Source organism: Dreissena polymorpha, chromosome 8 (assembly GCF_020536995.1).
Source record: "Dreissena polymorpha isolate Duluth1 chromosome 8, UMN_Dpol_1.0, whole genome shotgun sequence".
NCBI classification, from domain to species: Eukaryota; Metazoa; Mollusca; class Bivalvia; order Myida; family Dreissenidae; genus Dreissena; species Dreissena polymorpha.
Genome location: NC_068362.1, coordinates 102,591,711 through 102,611,599, shown reverse-complemented (window position 1 = coordinate 102,611,599; position 19,889 = coordinate 102,591,711). Strand labels below are relative to the sequence as shown.

At 34.6% G+C, this 19,889-nt stretch overlaps 1 protein-coding gene across 2 annotated transcripts in view; it reads left to right on the top strand.

The window, feature by feature from the left end:
• LOC127842457 (VPS10 domain-containing receptor SorCS1-like) overlaps window positions 1-19,889 on the top strand; it is a 57,513-nt gene that overhangs the window by 16,002 nt on the left and 21,622 nt on the right. For both annotated transcript variants that reach the window (XM_052371981.1, XM_052371982.1), the window contains 8 exons: window positions 7,954-8,047; window positions 9,329-9,484; window positions 12,070-12,229; window positions 13,626-13,807; window positions 14,636-14,806; window positions 15,522-15,686; window positions 17,906-18,082; window positions 19,441-19,535. In XM_052371981.1, the coding sequence (XP_052227941.1) occupies window positions 7,954-8,047; window positions 9,329-9,484; window positions 12,070-12,229; window positions 13,626-13,807; window positions 14,636-14,806; window positions 15,522-15,686; window positions 17,906-18,082; window positions 19,441-19,535 (1,200 nt within the window). The remainder of the gene's footprint in view (window positions 1-7,953; window positions 8,048-9,328; window positions 9,485-12,069; window positions 12,230-13,625; window positions 13,808-14,635; window positions 14,807-15,521; window positions 15,687-17,905; window positions 18,083-19,440; window positions 19,536-19,889) is intronic.

The following is a 19,889-nucleotide window of genomic DNA, read 5'->3' as shown; positions in this document are numbered from 1 at the left end:
AAGTGAAAATGGCTATGCGCAAACAGCATAAAACCAGATCAGCCTGCGAGTAACTCGCAGTCTGTTCAGGTTTTATGCTGTTTGCTGCACTTCAGTATCTAAGGGTTGGAAATGAAGCCTTTCAAAATTGAATCTAGTAAGAAAAGTCTTTGTTAAATTTAATTTTCTAAGGGACTTCAAATATGTAAAAATACGTTTCTAAGTGGGTTAAAGTATGTCTTATCTAATTCATGTTCTGATTGCCCATGTACAATATTCTTTGAACACAATACAATAATATGTATATGAGGTGTGCTCTGTGAATAGGGGGTTAATGCATGTAACTAAAGTGTAGTTCCAGAATAGCCTGTGCAGTCCACACAGGCTAATCAGGGATGACACTTTCTGCCTAAACTTAATTTTTGCTAAGAAGCGACTTTCTTAAAACGAAAAATATCATAAAAGCAGAACGTGTTGTCCCCCTGATTAGCCTGTGCGGACTGCACAGGCTAATCTGGGACAACACTTTATGTGCATGCATTAAACCCCTTTTTCACAGAGCACGGCCCTTTTCTATCATCTTAATTTTTTAATGCACTTTAATTGCAAACTTTTTTTTGCTAAATTGACATATTGCAGCTGATTGATAATTAGTGAACCATCCATGGCTCATTTTTAAAGCAGTACACTACTGCGAGATCATATAAGTACTAAAGTCAATAATCATTTAACTTTTTAATCCTATGTACAAAACATTTTTAGAGCAACATTTTTAAAGATAATATTTTTTTAAACTTTTAGTATACAGTCCAACCCCTCTTAAGCAGCCAGTCAAGGGAAATGGCCAAATTGGCTGCTTAAGCGGGGTAGCCTTTTAAGAGGGGGTTGGGTCATAGGGAGTCTAGAGTTGATGGCCAACTGTTCAATTTTTGTATAAACAAAATGGTAAATATGTGTACATGTACTAAACAATGTATAGACTTAAAATAATTTTATTTCTTCCTTTCTAAAGCCAGCTATAAAACAACATTTTCATTCAAAATAATATTCTATTCATCTTTCTAATCATCATCAATATCATCCTCATCAGAATCAAGTCAATGAAAAAGAATCATTCTCACGATTCGTTGTTTACAGAATGCGCGTTGTATGGGTTGGACTGTATCTACATGTAACATATAAATATTGAGAGCAGGGGTTGGGGGGGCACATTATTTGATGATACATTACATTTTGACAGAGATTCCCTTTAGCGATTGTATCAGTTTCATCATTCATGACTTGATACCATGTGTGGAGAACAGACTTGATACCATGTGTGGAGAACAGAATCCTTGAAGACCATAATGCTTAATATACACGCAATTTACAGGCTTCTGAGATATTTAAGGAAATATGCAGTGTTTTTTTCAGTTTTGGGGGAAAGGGGTCGGGTCCCCTGAGGGGGGAAAATTCACGCTTAAAAGGGGAAAAAGGGGAAATTTCAATGATTAGCAAGTAACATTATAAAATCAAGTTTTAACACTATAATTCATTGTGCATAGATAGAAAAACATTATTCCAACTCTATTTTTCATCAACATGTTATGTTCATATTCAAAGATCAACATGAAGCGGCAGTTCAGGAAAATTATAGTAAATAAATTCATAACGAAAGACGTATTTAAATGAGGTATTGATTAAAATTTAATTACACTTCCGAGAGGGGAATTTTTCAAATATTTGGGGGAAAAATATATACTCTAGAGATGGGGGAATGGAGCCTAATAACGCCGAATATTTCATCCCAAAAAAACACTGATATGGTGTTAATGATTTGAGTTGTAGACTGCCATTAACCCTTTTCCACCTAGATGCAAAGTGAAAATGGCTATGTGCAAACATCATAAAACCAGAACAGCCTGTGAGTAACTCGCAGTCTGTTCAGGTTTTATGCTGTTTGCTGCTCATCAGTAACTTATAAATGGAAATAAAGCCTTTAACACTTGAATCATGTAAAAATGTTATTTAAATAAATGTTACTCTCTAAGAGAAATCAAATGCATGAAAATACGTTTCTAAGTGGTAAAGGGTTTTAAATCCTGAGACAGTGTGATTTACACCATCTCATGCCCTCCTTTCACTCTTGTTTTAATACACCATCTCATGCCCTCCTTTCACTCTTGTTTTGATGCTTTGAGACAATGTGATTTACACCATCTCATGCCCTCCTTTCACTCTTGTTTTGATGCTTTGAGACAGTGTGATTTACACCATCTCATGCCCTCCTTTCACTCTTGTTTTGATGCTTTGACTGGTGATTTACACCATCTCATGCCCTCCTTTCACTCTTGTTTTGATGCTTTGAGACAATGTGATTTACACCATCTCATGCCCTCCTTTCACTCTTGTTTTGATGCTTTGAGACAGTGTGATTTACACCATCTCATGCCCTCCTTTCACTCTTGTTTTGATGCTTTGAGACAGTGTGATTTACACCATCTCATGCCCTCCTTTCACTCTTGTTTTGATGCTTTCACTGTAAGATTCCTATGACTTTACAATGTAAAGAGTTCAAGATAAGTATTGATGCAAAGCATCAAAGGGCGTCGGGAATTTCAGTGTAAAAGGCACTCAATGAAGTTACATGGAACGATTTTTTTCTACTGTAAATATTAATATATTGGCCGATTATTTAAAAAAAATAGAAAAAGATACTGGTATGATTTTGTGTTATAACCCCAAAATAACCATTATCTATGATGTTGTGTTATAACCCCCAAATAACCATTATCTTTGATTTTGTGTTGTAACCCCCAAATATTTCATAGTTCATTTTATTTACATTGGTTTCCTTTTTTTACTGGCATCAGTGTGCAGTTTTCATTAATGGAACAGAACTATGTAGGTTTTTAAAATCTGCTTCATGTTGTAAGCGTAATTTCATATTTTTCTCAACTTCAAGGGGAGATGATTCTGAACTTATTCTTACGTTGCTCATTTACGATAGGGGTTGAGTACTCATTGATATGAAAACACTGTATAAGTTTTAATGTGTTTACGAACCCCCCCCCCCCCACCCTCTCACACATATATTTCATGGGCATAATAAAAACAATAAATGGTTACAATAAAACAGCATATTTATTTAAACTAAAATGTTTACATTGAAACAAAAAGTTAACATAGAACACAAATAAAATAATTTGATTCTACTGGGGCTCCAACCTTGGGCCTCTGACATGTGAAGCGAGCGTGTAACCACTACAGTAAGGAACCGCTTGAAAAATCACCTGCTAACTAAGATATTAATAAGTGACTGTAGTGTAACGGTTATCAATAAAGCAATAAACCGTGTAATTGCTGTTGTCTTGTTAAATTGAAGAAAATACGTGTTAACCAAAACTCGAACAGCAAAAGTCTGCGCTATTGTTAGAAAAACCACAAAATAAATATATTTTGATTATGTTTTGTTTTTATACAAAACCAGAAAGTTTCACCGGTTCGCGTAATTGCCCAGTCCCTGTGATCTTTTATTATTGCCCAGTCCCTGTGATCAGTTATTTATTAAAAGAATTAGCTTTGCATTATTGGCAATAAATGTTGTAGTAAATGTAATAGGCACAAATGCAGTACTTATTTACACTAATTTACACAAAAAATCACCACTATGCAAGATATTTTTACAACAAAACTATATACATTGATCTGTAAAATAACTTCTCCCATGAGCGAAAAAAAAACGTATTACATACGAGTCGCCGCACTTCAGTGCGACGCCAATAATTAATATAAATAGAACTAGAAAAAATATTAAATATACAGATATGAGCCTACCTGTCAGTAATGACTCGTGACTTGTCACGTCCAATGAAAGCCATAAATCATATGAATAATTGGATGTAAAGGGTCTTGTTCGCAGTTTGGCAAAATGACAAAAAAAGAAAAAAACAATATAGTATCTATTATATTTAAACAAGCAAACTAGTACTCTTGTATATGAAAAATAATGGTTCATTTGTAGTTAGAATCAGCAATAGACATTAATAAAGTAATGCTTTTCATCGCTAATTCTGAAAAATATGAGCTACACTAGTAAAAACCATCTACAATATGCTGGGGTCAGTTTCAAGAGCCTGTTAGGTTTTACTCATAAAGGGACTGGATTTGAGTTCCAGGGAAAGCACATTTTTATGCCTCCAAAGGAGGGCATATAGTGATTGGACGGTCTGTCTTTCCGTCACACTTTGCGTTTAGGTTTCGTGTTAAGGTTTCGAAAAATGCTCATAACTTCTATGTCGCTTCAGATAGCAACTTAATATTTGGCATGCATTTGTATCTCATGGAGCTTCACATTTTGAGTAGTGAAAGGTAAAGGTCATCCTTCAAGGTCAAAGGTCAAAAAAACAAATTCTAGGGAAGTAATAAGCTTTAAAGGGAGATAATTATCTGTACCTGCCAAATGATAAAAAAAATAAAAGCGGCGCAGCAGGGGGCATTGTGTTTCTGACAAACACATCTCTTGTTGTATTCAATTTTGTTTTCATACTATTATTCTTTGTTTAAACTGTTTTTGACATTATGCTTTTGTATTAGTTATTACACCTTATTACATGTGAATCCTGCTCTGTGAAAAGGGGGTTTAATGCATTCAGTAACTCAGGTTTGGAGATGAAGTCTTAAAAACTTGAATCTAGTAAAAAAAGTCTTAAATTAAATATAACTTTCTAAGGGACTACACATGCTTGAAAATACGTATCTAAGTGGTAAAGGTTTAAAAAACAGAAAATCTGTGAACAACTGTCTCTAATACATGTACATTGTACCCATAACAGTGGATTATAAGGCTGGTTTGCTTCAAGGACAGCCCATGCAATATGTACTTTTGTTTACTCACATCGCAGTCCTAGTTTATGTCACAGAAATGGTTTGGCAGGCTAGTCCTTATTAATGTTATGATAAATAATTGCTAAAAACATTTTTTATCTGAGTGTATACTATCATCACTGAATTAATTGCCTTATTATTGGTACATACATTTACAATCTCCTGATGCACTAGACCTTACATTAGATGAAGCACGAGTTTGTTGTATACATGCTTAAAAAAAGGTATCATGCAGGACAGATTTCAAAAATATGATAGGGTGGTATCTTTAAAAGTTATCTTTGCCGATAATCATTTTTGAAGTTATATAAAAGTGGCAGGCTTCTGTTTTTCTTCAAGATAAGTGAAGTAATGTTTTTGCTTGCAATGCATAGTGCATGTTAAATTAATTTCCATAAATAATATATAAACATTAAAACAAAAACATAAGCTTAATTAACATTTTCTTTCTCATTGTCAAAGTATTATACATATCAATAACTTACTATTAATATATATTAATTATGGCACAAACTACAAAATGTACATGTATGTACAATAATATAAGATATAAGATGTTGTGCAACTATTCATTTTGCATTAGCTGCCATTTTAAGTAACACTATTTGGTGCCAGTGTAAGTGTAATAATATGTTGTAAAGAATGCTATTTTTGTAAAATAAGCTACATTTTCAGTTCTCTATCTTTAATAAGTTTGATTACATAATATTGCATCATTCAGTGTTTGCTTTTCTCAACAGCTTTAGTTGTTGTGGCTTTATTCATGTACATACATGAATAAAATTAATTGGCATCAAAGAAATGCTTATTCAATAGTTTCATGACTTCAAAATAGCAATTCAAGAAGAGTCCTGGTGATGCATGCAACTGCAGAGCTTGGGTGCCATGCTCTGTGAAAAGGGGGTTTAATGCATGTGCATAAAGTGCCGTCCCAGATTAGCCTGTGCAGTCCGCACAGGTTTGGGTCTAAACATGCTTTTTGCTAAGAAGAAACTTTCTTTAATAGAAAAAATATCTTAAAAGCGGAAAGTGGCGTCCCAGATTAGCCTGTGTGGACTTCACAGGCTACTCTGGAACGACACTTTACGCACATGCATTTAACCCCCTTTTAACAGAGCATGGTTCAAATTATTTTCCAGTAACAAAAATTAGAACAGCTAGTATATAATCCAGAACATTATATGTTATCCAGTACTGATTAATCTGTGGTTTAACATAATTGAATTCAATTTGGAGACGTTATGTCACTGCAAACTAAATGTTTGAAAAGTTTTTGCTGCTCATGATGTTAACAGAATGTCAAGGAATTTAACCCATTGCATGCTGGGAAATTTGTCTTCTGCTAAAATGTCGTCTGCTAAATTTCTAAAATTAGCATTTTCTTCGATTTTTTTTCAAAGAATACTATCAGAATAGCAAACAGTTTGGATCCAGATGAGACGCCACGTTCTGTGGCGTCTCATCTGGATCCAAACTGTTTGCAAAGGCCTTCACAACTCGGTTCCCGCACTGTAAGGGTTAAGATTGACGAAAATACTAGAACATGATGAAGGCAACTGATGGATCATAAAACATTAATACTCTGGCATGGGCGGTGGTTTTTGTAGGTTTCAATGCAACATCATGCCTTGTATGTGTGACATTAACGGCTCAGCTATATATCTGTAAACAGATGTGTTCCTTGAAATGTCAAAACACTGTGAGGTGCGTAAACAAATACCTTGGCACATTAAATAATTTGATTGCCGCCTACAGAGTGATGCAATCCTGTGTTTGGCATCCTCCGATAATATAATATACACATTATTGTAAACTCTATTGCATCATCACAGTTTACACACTGGGTGACACAGTTGCTACCATGTTCTAATTAATTTGGTAATTTATGCGAATAAATGCAATTACAAAACATATATCACATTCTAAAATTGAGTTTGTGTCCATGAATTCAAAACAAGAGTGAATTGTGACTCTTCAAGTTTTGGTAAATTGAGAAAATTCAAAAAATTTGTTTCAGATTCGCAAATTTCTGTCTTAGGTATAATATTTGTGAGTAAAAAGTACTACTGAACATTTACAATGCTATAAAATATCCATTATATGAATCTTTTGACAATTTAAAAACCTGAAAGTTATAAAGTGTTGCAACGCGAAACGATTGAATAATTTGGAGAGTTCTGTTGTTGTTGTTATATTTTGTGATACTACGAGGATTGCTTATATAAGGTATAAAATACATAACTCATTCTATGAGCACGGATGGCTGAGTGGTCTAAAGACTTTTACTCCAGGACTCCAGGGGTCAGTGGTTCGAGCCCAGTTGAGGGTTACTTTTTCTTTCTTTTTTAATTGTATTCTTGTTTTTTTTACTGGCGCTTTATAGATCCAATGTTTATATTTATCAATATAAAGCATTTAATGACAAACTTTAATACATGCCAAAATCTGTAAAAAGGCCCCTTTAAATCATGATGATGAACTTGACATCTAGATTCCATGAATGCTCAAGTTAGATGCTTATTATTTGGGTGGGTTTCTTTTTACATTTTGAAATTTATGGTATTATGAATATAAAACTTAAAAAATTGACCAAGCCTATGTTACATGGATGTGTTTACAAATAAATAATTCTTGAAATGTAACAAATTTAGGTAACATCAATACTGTGTCAGATGTATAACAGCTTGAGCAGGTCAATGCAAGAGGTTCACCTATCAGTGTATGATCCAGCAATGTTTTCCTTCTTTATGAAGAACATGTAAAAGGCACTTTCCAAAAAAAATAAAAAAAATCAATTTGTCTGAAAAATCCCTAAAGGATGGAAAGTTGCATCAATTTTGTTCCAAAAGAGCATTATCTTCTAGTGAAAATGAGCATTGAAATTCAACATAATTTTCAAGCAAAAAAGGCATGTAAAATAATATTAAGTGGGTTTGTGCAATTCCCGGTAAGTATCAATAAACTAAAAAGACCCATACTTTCCAATCTAAAGATTTCACAACATGAACTGCCCAAATTTGCTGTTTTTCTCACTAAATTTTTCCAATCCCAATTGGGAAAAAAATCCCTGTTATGAGATATAGTAGCTAATCCAAGTGAATGTTCCAGGTCCACAGACTATGGGGAGACATTCGAAAAAAGCACTCTACCCACAGACTTCCAAACCAGTCACATGCTGTCATCCCCCGCCAATAGAACCCAGGTAAGCTCTGGCCTGCACATATGAAAGTTTGTTAACTTAAACTTTGTCATTGCCTTTAACATTCAGCCAATGAAAATCACTGTGTAGTTATATAATAAGCATTCTCATTGGTCAAGGTCTTGACTTAAGTTATGATCATTTCAATGGCAAATATCATAGTTGGAAGCTGGTCCTGCATATTTATTAATAATATATTCATTATAATGTTGTAATGTTTATTTTGTAAAAATATTATTTATACCAAAAAAAAAAAATACCATAGTTTTAACAGTTGACACACCATTACATGCAGAAAATTGCCATATCTGTTAAACTGTAAATTTGTAAGACTTTTAAAAAAAAGCAGTCTGTGCAGTTTCCGCATTTAAAACTGACTGGAGAACTAAAAAAGTGCTATAGAATATAAGGTAAGAAGACATTCTTTTTTAAGAAAATAGCTGTTACTTTAACCACAAACTGTCTGGCATGTGTTCACAGTGTTTATGCACTAACATTTAAGACATTAAATCAACCACAATGGCTGTTTTAAAAAAACATTGAACTCTGTACATAATAAAGATGTCATAAATGTCAGCTTCATATTAAAAGTGCAGGTTTATAATGCATTAACTGTGTTATTTAAAGGCTTTTGTTTATCATGGTAAATACAATAGGAATGGTGACCGGGATTTTACCATGGTATTGCTTTTTTGTGTTGTTGTTAAATTATTTTTTTCCACAAAACAAATGACAACAATTATGCCATATACCGGTATTAGCATAAATTACGCATTTGAATATTGTTTCCCATATTTGTGCTTGAATTTGTTTGTGCACATGTTTCACCGATTTCGTAATGTTGTAAGTGTACATACATTGTATTGTGGGACATGCTTTGATCAGGTTACCTCTTTTCTATGTATTGACTCTTATTAAATGAGCCGTCTTCTTTGAAAAGGGGGCTTATCAGGGACGACACTATCCGCCTGAACTGGATTTTTGCTAAGAAGAGACTATCTTCAAACAAAAATACAATAAAAGCAGAAAGTGTCTTCCCTGATTGGCCTGTGTGGACTGCACAAGCTAATCTGGGACAATACTTTACGCACATGCATCAAACCCCCTTTTCACAGAGCATGGCTCAAATTTATTTTAATGGTATTTCAATATACATTGTATTCATTCTTTATAAAGGTAAGTGTCTGTCTAAGGTTGGCATGATGATTCTCAGTACACTCTTTATGACTTTATTACTGATTAAAGAGAGTACTAGTCTTCTAATGTGCTTATTGGCACTTTCAGACCATACTCACAGATCTGGCCAATGGCCGGCTGGCTGTCACCAAGGACAGTGGGGCATCATGGGTAGTGGTCAAGTTGCAGTTTGCACCACACAGGTTGTTGCTGCATCCTGTATTTAAGGACCTCGTCTTAGGATATGATCTACGGAGGTTGAAGGTCAGTGTAAGCCTTCGGTCTGTGAAACTTATGATATACATATGTTAAAAGTCAGTGTTAGCTTATTACCTGCAGACACTAAAGTTTAAGATTAGCCTATGGCCTATGGAGGTCAAAGAAAAGTGTTAACCTATGGCCTACAGAAGTTAATGGTTAGTGTAACTTTTGACCTACATAATTTATTGATCAGTTTTAGCCTATAGCCACAGACGTCAAAGGTCAGTTTTAGCTTAGGACCTACAGAGGTCCAAGGTGACCCACAAAAGTTAAGGATAAGTATTCACATATGACCTACAGAGGTTAAATGTCAGTGTTAACCTATGGCCTACAGGGATTAATTGTCTTATTCTATGGCATTCAGAGGTTTATTGTCAGTGTAAACCTGTGACCTTAAGTGGTTAAATGTAATTGTTAACCTTTTGCCTCCAGAAGTTGAAGGTCAGTGTTAAGGTATTACGAACAGAGGTTAATCTCATTGTTAACCTATGGCTTAGAGAGGTTAAATTCAGTGTTAACAGAGATTGGAGGTCAGTATTACCTTTTGACACAGAATTAGGTCAATGGACAGTATTTACCTATGAACTTCAGAGATGAAAGGTCAGTTTAGCCTATGATCTATATAGGTTAAAGGTCATTGTTTGTTTTTACCTACTATGGTTTACAATCAGTTTAAGTCATTAACTTCAGGTGGCATTTGAAAGATCTTTTCACAAAATGTACTCTTAAATTATGGGATACGTCATTGACTGAATTTTCTTTACAAAAATTAGTCCTGAATAAATTGACACTTTGAAGTGACATTAGACGTAAACTGTTGTTTATCAGATACCTATAAGCATATAAGATTGAAATTAAGTTCTACACATGTTTTACTTCATTCAATAGTTTGGAATCGGCATAAAACATAATGACTCATACAGTCAAAACACAGAATATGACAGAGATATCTTCTATTTCATTAGTGTCGTAAAGAAAAAGTCATATACTTCCAGATGCTACAAATCTTTTGTAATTTCAAAGTGATTGCCTTTTTAAAGTAGTAATAAGACATTAACAGGTATTTTGCAATGGGAAAAATAACAACACAATATTATTAAAAAGCTTTACGTCAGTCTGACACCTGCCAATGTAATATTTCTCACAGAAACTCCAGCTAATACTGCACAGATGTGAATGAAATATTGGGTGGTGTTTCAAAAAAATGGATAGACATGATTTGTGAAGGATACTCCTAGAGTTTTCATTAGTTTAACTGCAGGGACAACCACAATCCGCCCTTCCCATCTGTGTGTGGGTGTTAGATTGTTTTTGCATACTCTTAGAAAATCTTAGTTAAAATACAAATGCACTGTAATGTCATGTTTTTGCAATAAAAAGAGTTTTAACGACTTTATGCATTTGTTGTAAAGAATTAAATGTTTGTTTTATTGTGAGTAGCTTCAAGATGTTGGTTCTTATAATGTTAGCAAATATTTACATGTATTAAATTACGCTTGTCTGAATAGACTCTTGCATTATATTCTGTTGAAAAATAAGGGTAGTAAACAAACCTAAAACATACGTTTCTAAAATATTTAAAATCTAAAATCCTTTGCTTCATTAAAAACAAAAATGAAAAATTCTGTTTTATAAAATGAAAGGCATTTATAAAATGAAATGATACGCAGTATCTTGATCTTTAGTTAAAATGCTTTATATTGAATGTTTCTACAACCAAAATGTCAAGTGTATAAATAGACAGATGTAAACAATGAATATGATTGAAATGTTGCTTGCAGAATAAAAATGTCCTGTGCAATATTCAAACAAGTAGTTGAGGGATTTTTACAAATATATATTCTCGTTGTTAACCCTTTAACAATCAGTAATTAACAAGTGCAACTATGAACTGTTCCTTTATAAGCCAACAAAAAGATTTCATTCAAGACTGCGGCCTCTCAGCTGGAAGATAAAAGTTTGTGCATTTGTAAACCTGACCCACTATTAGAAAAAAGGTCTGCACTTATTTGCTATGTAACATTTCTGTGATAATCATTAACCATTTAATAGTATTACCGCATGTGATTAATTATCTTTTAACAACTTAAGAGGCTGCAAATGTGTTTTATTATATTATACATCAAGCAGTTACATCTCTTAATTGTTTTGTTTTTAATATGTCTATACATGTTCATTTATGCTTAGATGTTCCTACTGGTAAATTATGTGATAGTTGCAACAAAATCTGTTATTTTTGTTTTATTATTTTGAAGATAACTGACATTTTTTCAAAACAGTTTTTGTTAGGTTCCTAGAGGATTTCAATAAACAGGTTTGCATCCTCTAATTCATATGAATTTGACATACATTTAAAAATATATATTTACCTTCACTTCAAAATGTATTTACTTTCTTGTTTTTTTTTAACACAAAACAAAGACAGAGTATAGGAATCTGAGGGAAAGGAAATGTAATGTATATATTGAATAAGGATTATAAATATAATAAATGCTCTGATTTGTTTAATACCAGCCATAATTGGATTTTACCTGACTCTACAAAGTAAGGGTATTACTTATTAATTTTTTTCTCTATGTTCCCTGTAGCTTTACGTGTCAGAGGATTTTGGGTCCACATGGTGCCTGCTTCGTGAGCGGGTCACTGAGCGGTTTTTCTGGGCGGTTCAGGGCGTGGACAAGGAACCCAGGACAGTCCACATGGAGCTACAGGACCCCGTCGGACCCGTCACGTACTTCGCATGTATAGGTACATAGTATTATCCCCCGCCATAGGCGGAGGGATATTGTGTTGGCGTTGTCCGTCCGTCCGGCACTTTTGTGTCCGGAGCCATATCTTGGAAGTGCTTTGGCGGATTTCATTGAAACTTGATATGAGTATATATATGGATAAGAGGATAATGCACGCAAAATGGCATTGTACACCATCTATTAATAACGGAGTTATGGCCCTTTGTATCTTGAAAAAATGCTTTTTTGTGTCCAGAGCCATATCTTGGAAGTACTTTGTCGGTTTTCATTGAAACTTGGTATGAGTGTATGTATATGGATAAGAGGATGATGCACGCCAAATGGCATTTTACACCATTGGATAATAACGGAGTTATGTCCATTTGTATCTTGAAAAATTGCTCTTTTTTGTGTGTCCGGAGTCATATCTTGGAAGTGCTTTGACGGATTTCATTGAAACTTGGAATTAGTATATAAATGGATAAGAGGATGATGCACATTGGCGTTGTCCATCCGTCCAAAATTATTTGTGTCAAGAAGTATATTGGCCGGGGATATCAATTCAAGGAATTTGCTTGTTATCTTTGTTTTGGTGACAAAGGCACATTAGGTCTCATACTTCGCATGTATAGGTAAAAATTGTTATCTTTGTAGTGGTGACGTATAGGCCCATGTGGCCGGATTTAAATTGTTATTGTAGTCTGATTTTATATCTGCCCTATGTTTGTTTACTATATCAGGCAAGGCATAGAATAAAACAACAGCTATGCTATTGTAGTATGATAAATTCACATGTCAGGTTAATAAAAAATGTCTCACTGTTGGTTGTTGTTATTTGTCCTTGTATTTGTTTTTTTTACATCATCAGTGCAATGTTTTCATTTGTGATATGTTTATGTTAATTAATGTCTTTACTATTTATCTTTTTACATCTAGAAATATATCTGATGTTATTAAAAGATAGAGCCCAGCAAACATATTTTTGATCATTGTTAGAGGTGTGTAATTTTTTTTATTCCACAATAGTAAATTTTACACATAGATGCATTTATATTCTAATAAGTTGTATGGTACATAGTTTAATTGAATAAAAGTGCATATAAATAGAATTGTACACATACAATCATACAGTCATGCACAAATTACACACTTTAGGGGCTTTAACCCTTTCACCCATAAGAGGCAAAGTGAAAATGGAGTAACTCGCAGTCTGTTCAGGTTTTATGCTGTTTGCTTTTCAGTATCTAAGGGCTGGAAATGAAGCCTTTAAAACTTGAATTTAGTAATAAAGGTCTTTTATTAAATTCAACTTAATAAAGGACTACGAATGCGTCTAAATATGTTTCTAAGGGGTGAAGGATTAAAATCACTAAAATAAACAGTGTACAAGTATCTTTGATTGAATGTTATTACAGCACCAGCTTGTGACCCTGTACCGACAGACAAGTCCCTGGGCAACATTGACTTCTACTCGTTGATCGTGGAGCGAGAGTACATCTTTGTCCAGAAGTCCACAGACGATATAACCTTTCTCTATGTGTCCTACAACAGGGGGCCTTTTCAGAAGGCTTTCTTTCCCACCAACCTGCAGGCATTGGTAATCAGGGTTTTCCTGTTAGTTTATTTGATCCTCGTTCTGAGAAAATGGGGCTTAATGCACATGTGTAAAGTGTCGTCCAAGATTAGCCTGTGCAGTCCGAAATAAGTAGATCAGGGATATCACTTTTCACTTTTATGGTAATTTTTGTTTTTAAAGGAAGTCTCTTCTTAACCCTTTGCATGCTGGGAAATTTGTCGTCTGCTAAAATGTCTTCTGCTGAATTTCACAAATTAGCATTTTCTTCGATTTTTTTTCAAAGAATACTATCAGAAGAGCAAACAGTTTGGATCCTGATGAGATGCCACGTTCTGTGGCGTCTCATCTGGATCCAAACTGTTTGCAAAGGCCTTCAAAATTCGGTTTCAGCACTGAAAGGGTTAACAAAAATCAAGTTTAGGCAGAAAATATCCCTGATTAGCACATTCTGCACAGGATAATCAGGGACAACACTTTCCACTTTTATGACATTTTTCTTTAAAGTGAAGTCGCTTCTTAGCAAAAATCCAATTTAGGCGGAAAGTGTCGTCCCTGGATAGCCTTTGTGGACTGCACAGGCTTATCTGGGACGACACTTTACGCACATGCATTATGCCCAGTTTTCTCAGAACACGACTCATATGTACTTTTGTGATAAAATAAAATTCTCTAAGCCTCTTGCAGACTAAAATTATTAAGTATGAAATAAATAACTTCCTCTCAAGTTTCATACATTAATATAACACTTGCAATATTAAATGAAAAAATGAGTATATTCTATTATAATTTGATATATAATTTGATTATAATTTAATTAAACAAGACACCACATGGTCAATCTTTCCGCAGGACTTCAACGTAGTGGACACCACAGACCAGCAGGTGTTCATAGCCATTGATTTTGAGGGTAACATCGCCAATCTGTACCTGTCTGACATCACGGGCCAGTACTATGTGACTTCGGTTGAGAATGTTGTAGGCTTGCGATATCCTGGCAAGTTTGATGTGGACTTGGTGAAAGTGAGTTATAAGGAAAAAAAAACGTGCTCTGTGAAAAGGGGGTTTAATGAATGTGCATAAAGTGCAGTCCGCACAGGCTAATCAGGGATGATACTTATCGCCTAAACTTGATTTTTGCTAATAAGAGACTCTCTGCAATCAAAAAATATCATATGAGGGGAAAGCGTCATCCCGGAATAGCCTGTGCAGGCTGCACAGGCTTATCTGGGATGACACGCGCACATGCATTAAACCCCCTTTTCACAGAGCATGGCCCAAATACAGTTATCTTGCTTTGCTTTGACTTTTATTTTGTTAAAAATTAGTTTTGCAAACACTTTACAAATGTTCATCATGTTGATATATATTTATACAAATTATGCATGCTGTCCAATAAATGACCTACTTATAAGTTGTAGTTCCATAATTTATTTGTTCCATATTCAATAAGTGCCTTAAAGGGTTTACATGAAGATTTGAGGTCACTTATAAGAATGAACTTGTGGTATTTTATTTTTGTACCTCAAGAAAAAAGAAAGCTTTCACTAAGTTCTAAATAACAGATATTGCCAAAGCTAGATATAAATATTACTCATTATTACTCATTGAAATTATGCATCCTTTAAAAGCGTAGTTTGTACCCTATTAACAACAGAATATTATGTAAGTCCTTCAAAATGCTAAAAGTACATAACCTTTGGTCACATGTTGTAACGCTAAAGCCATTTGTTTATAGGTGAAGGGACTGAAGGGTATATACCTTGTGAACAAGTTTGAGACCCCAGTTGCCAATGATATGGCTGTGATGTCACAGAGGACATACATCACCTACAATAAGGGAGGCCACTGGAGACTGCTCGATGTGCCCCCAGAGGCGAAGCATCTTTGTCATGAACCAGATGTAAGTGTATAGTTGATTATTGGGTAGTGGGCCCAACAACATGTCAGTACACTGGAGAATGAGAATTTTGATGTTCAAAATTATTATTCCATGTATTTTTTTGAAAAACTTCAGTATTTAAAACAATTATCACTATCTCTAGCAAAAGGTAAATTAAAATATTAAACTTAATAGGTTTCAAACCTGGGACCTTTAAGGGGTTATAACTGTTTTGTGTATTAAGTTGCTGCATAAAGTGTGATGTGTGTATAATCCTGCCATTAAATTGATTTTGTAGAATTAATATGGCCCCTGCTCGGTGAAAAGGGGGTTTAATGCATGTGCGTTAGCACAGGCTAATCAGGGACGACACTTTCTCCTTAAACTGGATTTTTGCTAAGAAGAGACTTTCTCAATGAAAATATCATTAAAGCGGAAAGTGTCTTCCCTAATGAGCCTGCGCAAATGGCACATTCTAATCTGGTACGACACTTTATGTACATGCATTTAACCCCCTTTTCACAGAGTGCGGCCTATATCTTGTTCAAGCTGGGAAAAGTTTTCCCTTTAATAGCAAACAAAATGTTATGATTGACTAGCCATTAGATCAGTGTAAACCCCAAATGCTTTGCGGTGACGGTTCTAAGGTATTTACCCCAGCTTTACACACATTTATTTTTAGTATGATATTATATTGTGCTTTTTAAATATTCTGTTTCTTTTTACGCTTGCTGATGGTAACACTAATTTCCCTTTTATATTTAGTATGATATTATTTTATGATTTTTTAATATTCCATTTCTTTTAGCGCTAACTGATAGTAACACTAATTCTGCTTTTATTTTTAGTATGATATTATATAAGGATTTTTTAATATTCCATTTCTTTTAACGCTAGCTGATGGTAACACTAATTCCCCACCTTAAAATGCTTCTGGAGTTCCATTATTCTTACAAAACAAGTGTATATTTCAAATATTAAATTTATTAAAACACGCTTTGAAAAGCCCATTAAGATGTTATATATCAGGAAAGAATTAACATTATTGTGTATAAAAAGTATGTTAACCCTTTCCCACTTACATGTAGAAGCAAAGTAAATATGTGAAAAAAAAGAGTAAATATGTGAAAACAGCATAAAACCAAAACAGCCTGCAAGTAACTCGCAGTCTGTTCAGGTTTTATGCTGTTTGCTGCTCATCAGTATCTAAAGGCTGGAAATGAAGCCTGAATAAAATATACCGTAATTACTCTATGTTTTCAGACACTTAAAAATAATTAATTTTGTTCGTGTCCGAAAACATAGATACGAAAAATATTCACAAAATGCAGGTGTCCGAAAACTTAGAGTCTAAAATTGAAGTGTCCGAAAATAGCGTCAATTGTATCAACGACTACCGGTAAAAGCATGCGCTTGTAAAATACCATGCAGTATAAATTACAGTTATATATATTTGCACTGCCTTTTAAATAATTTTAAACGCTTAATTTATTTGACAGAAAGTTACAACAAGGTTGTACTTTGACCAACGATTTAAAGATGAGAATGTGACGTACCAATACTCGCTAGTATGATCCTGTAATTAACGAAAAAAAGCAAACTATGAATTCTTTGTTTGTTCATTTCAGATACTTCTTTTCTAACACCTTCCATTGTTCGTAAAACTTGCAATAGGGTGCATCACACTTTGAAGCCTTTAGTATTTGTCACAGTTATTTTACTTATAAGGGGTAGGACCATTGCGGTAGATAATTGAACTGTTAATTGGTACTGCCCCTGGTAATGGTCATAGCGCTAATGCTATCGGGCGAAACCATTGTTTAATACCGGTTAACAAGGTTATTTACCCAATAACGCAATGGTCCGTTGCCCTCAGGCATGCACCTTCCACGTTTTATGATGTTAATCTGGTTGTGAAACCCCATGATCGAAGTGTCATTAGATATCGAAAACAGGACCGAAATTTGGTAAAATAGCGCTGTAAAATATTCTGTCCGAAAAACTTAGAGACATAAATAATGGGCGAAAAATCGTGTGTCCGAAAATTAAGAGTCATGAAAAATAATTATTTTTGCTAAAAAAAGGGGGTGTCCGAAAACTTAGAGTGTCCGAAAACATAGAGTACTTACAATAACTTTTTAAGATTTATTAAACTGATGGAGACCCTGTTGTTACTCTGGAAACAATCTGGCAGGGGGCTGGTTTGTCTGTGACAATACTCTTGAATTAAATGTTTCCAGAACTGCCACCTGCACCTGCATATAGGCCTAACCAACGCTTTTCTTGCCATCCCTCTGGTGGAGACGATTGCCGAGGCTCCAGGTTTGATCCTTGCACACGGCACCACTGGTACGTTCCTGGACCTCACTACATCTCATGTGTTCATCAGCCGAGATGCAGGTCTTACTTGGATACCTGTAAGTGATGCTGGCATACATAGATGTATGTAATTTTCCAATTGAGTATAAATTTACTGAAATTATGTCCAATAATGATAAATGAATTTTTATGTCCCCCACTATAGTAGTGGGGGACATATTGTTTTTGCCCTGTCCATTGGTCTGTTGGTCTGTCTGTTGGTCTGTCTGTCTGTTTGCGCCAACTTTAACATTTTGCAATAACTTTTTCTATATTGAAGATAGCAACTTCATATTTGGCATGCATGTGTATCTCATGGAGCTGCACATTTTGAGTGGTGAAAGGTCAAGGTCATCCTTCAAGGTCAGAGGTCAAATATATGTGGCCAAAATGGCTCATTTTATGAATACTTTTGCAATATTGAAGATAGCAACTTGATATTTGGCATGCATGTGTATCTCATGGAGCTGCACATTTTGAGTGGTGAAAGGTCAAGGTCATCCTTCAAGGTCAGAGGTCAAATATATGTGGCCCAAATCGCTTATTTTATAAATACTTTTGCAATATTGAAGATAGCAACTTGATATTTTGCATGCATGTGCATCTCATGGAGCTGCACATTTTGAGTGGTGAAAGGTCAAGGTCAAGGTCATCCTTCAAGGTCAGGGGTCAAATATATGTGGCCCAAATCGCTTATTTTATGAATTCTTTTGCAATATTGAAGATAGCAACTTGATATTTTGCATGCATGTGTATCTCATAGAGCTGCACATTTTGAGTGGTGAAAGGTCAAGGTCATCCTTCACAAGGTCAAGGTCATCCTACAAGGTCAAACGTCATATAGGGGGACATTGTGTTTCACAAACACATCTTGTTGTTAATATTATCTGCCATGAAATTGTGAAAATCATAAAAGCCACTGTCCACTAAGGATAATTCATATTTGCTAAATTGCATAAGTTCTTATTTCAATTTTTTATTAAATAAGTTTATGCTGAAAATATTTGATGCAAAAGGAATATATACTTAAATATACATTTGGTTACCAAATATTTTCTTGAGGCATCATATGCTTCTATCAATTATGTAATGAATTTGTGTTAATAAATGTTTAGGCTTAGTTGATTTATTATACAGACTGTGCTCTGTGAAAAGGGGGTTTAATACATGTGCGTACAGAGTCATCCCAGATTCACTTGTGCAGTACGCACATGCTAATCAGGGACGACACTTTCCGCTTTTATGGTATTTTTGGTTTAAAGAAAGTCTCTTCTGAGAAAAATCCAGTTTAGGCAGAAAGTGTTGTCCCTGATAAGCCTGTGCAGACTACACAAGCTAATCTGGAATGACACTTTATGCACATGCATTCAACCCCCTTTTTACAGAGCATTGTCTGTATGCTGTTTTATTGTTGCAGGCTCCATTTGTTGGCAACTATTTCCTTACCATACTGGACCAAGGTGGGGCCATATCAGCCATACTGGCAGACAGGGTTCCAACCAATACAGTACAGTAGGTGTCACTCATGCTGACTTCGATCCTCAATACAAAATATGTCATAGAAATGTCAGGAACATGTTCCAAAAACCAAGCATAAAATAAATATCCTTAGGTAGACCTTGTTCTGAAAGTTATTCTTTTTCTGGTTATATAGATTGTGTTGTTGTTTTTTTACCACAGTATTTTTTAAGTGGCTTACAGTCTGTATTTTTATTGTTTTTATTTTTTGCACTTAACATAACTTACCTGACCAATCATAGTATATCTTTTTATCATTCATTTTTGACAATCACATTCTTTTTTGTACAAAAGATCAGTATACTGACAATTGTTGTGACGTTATTAATTCACCTTGATTTTCACCAG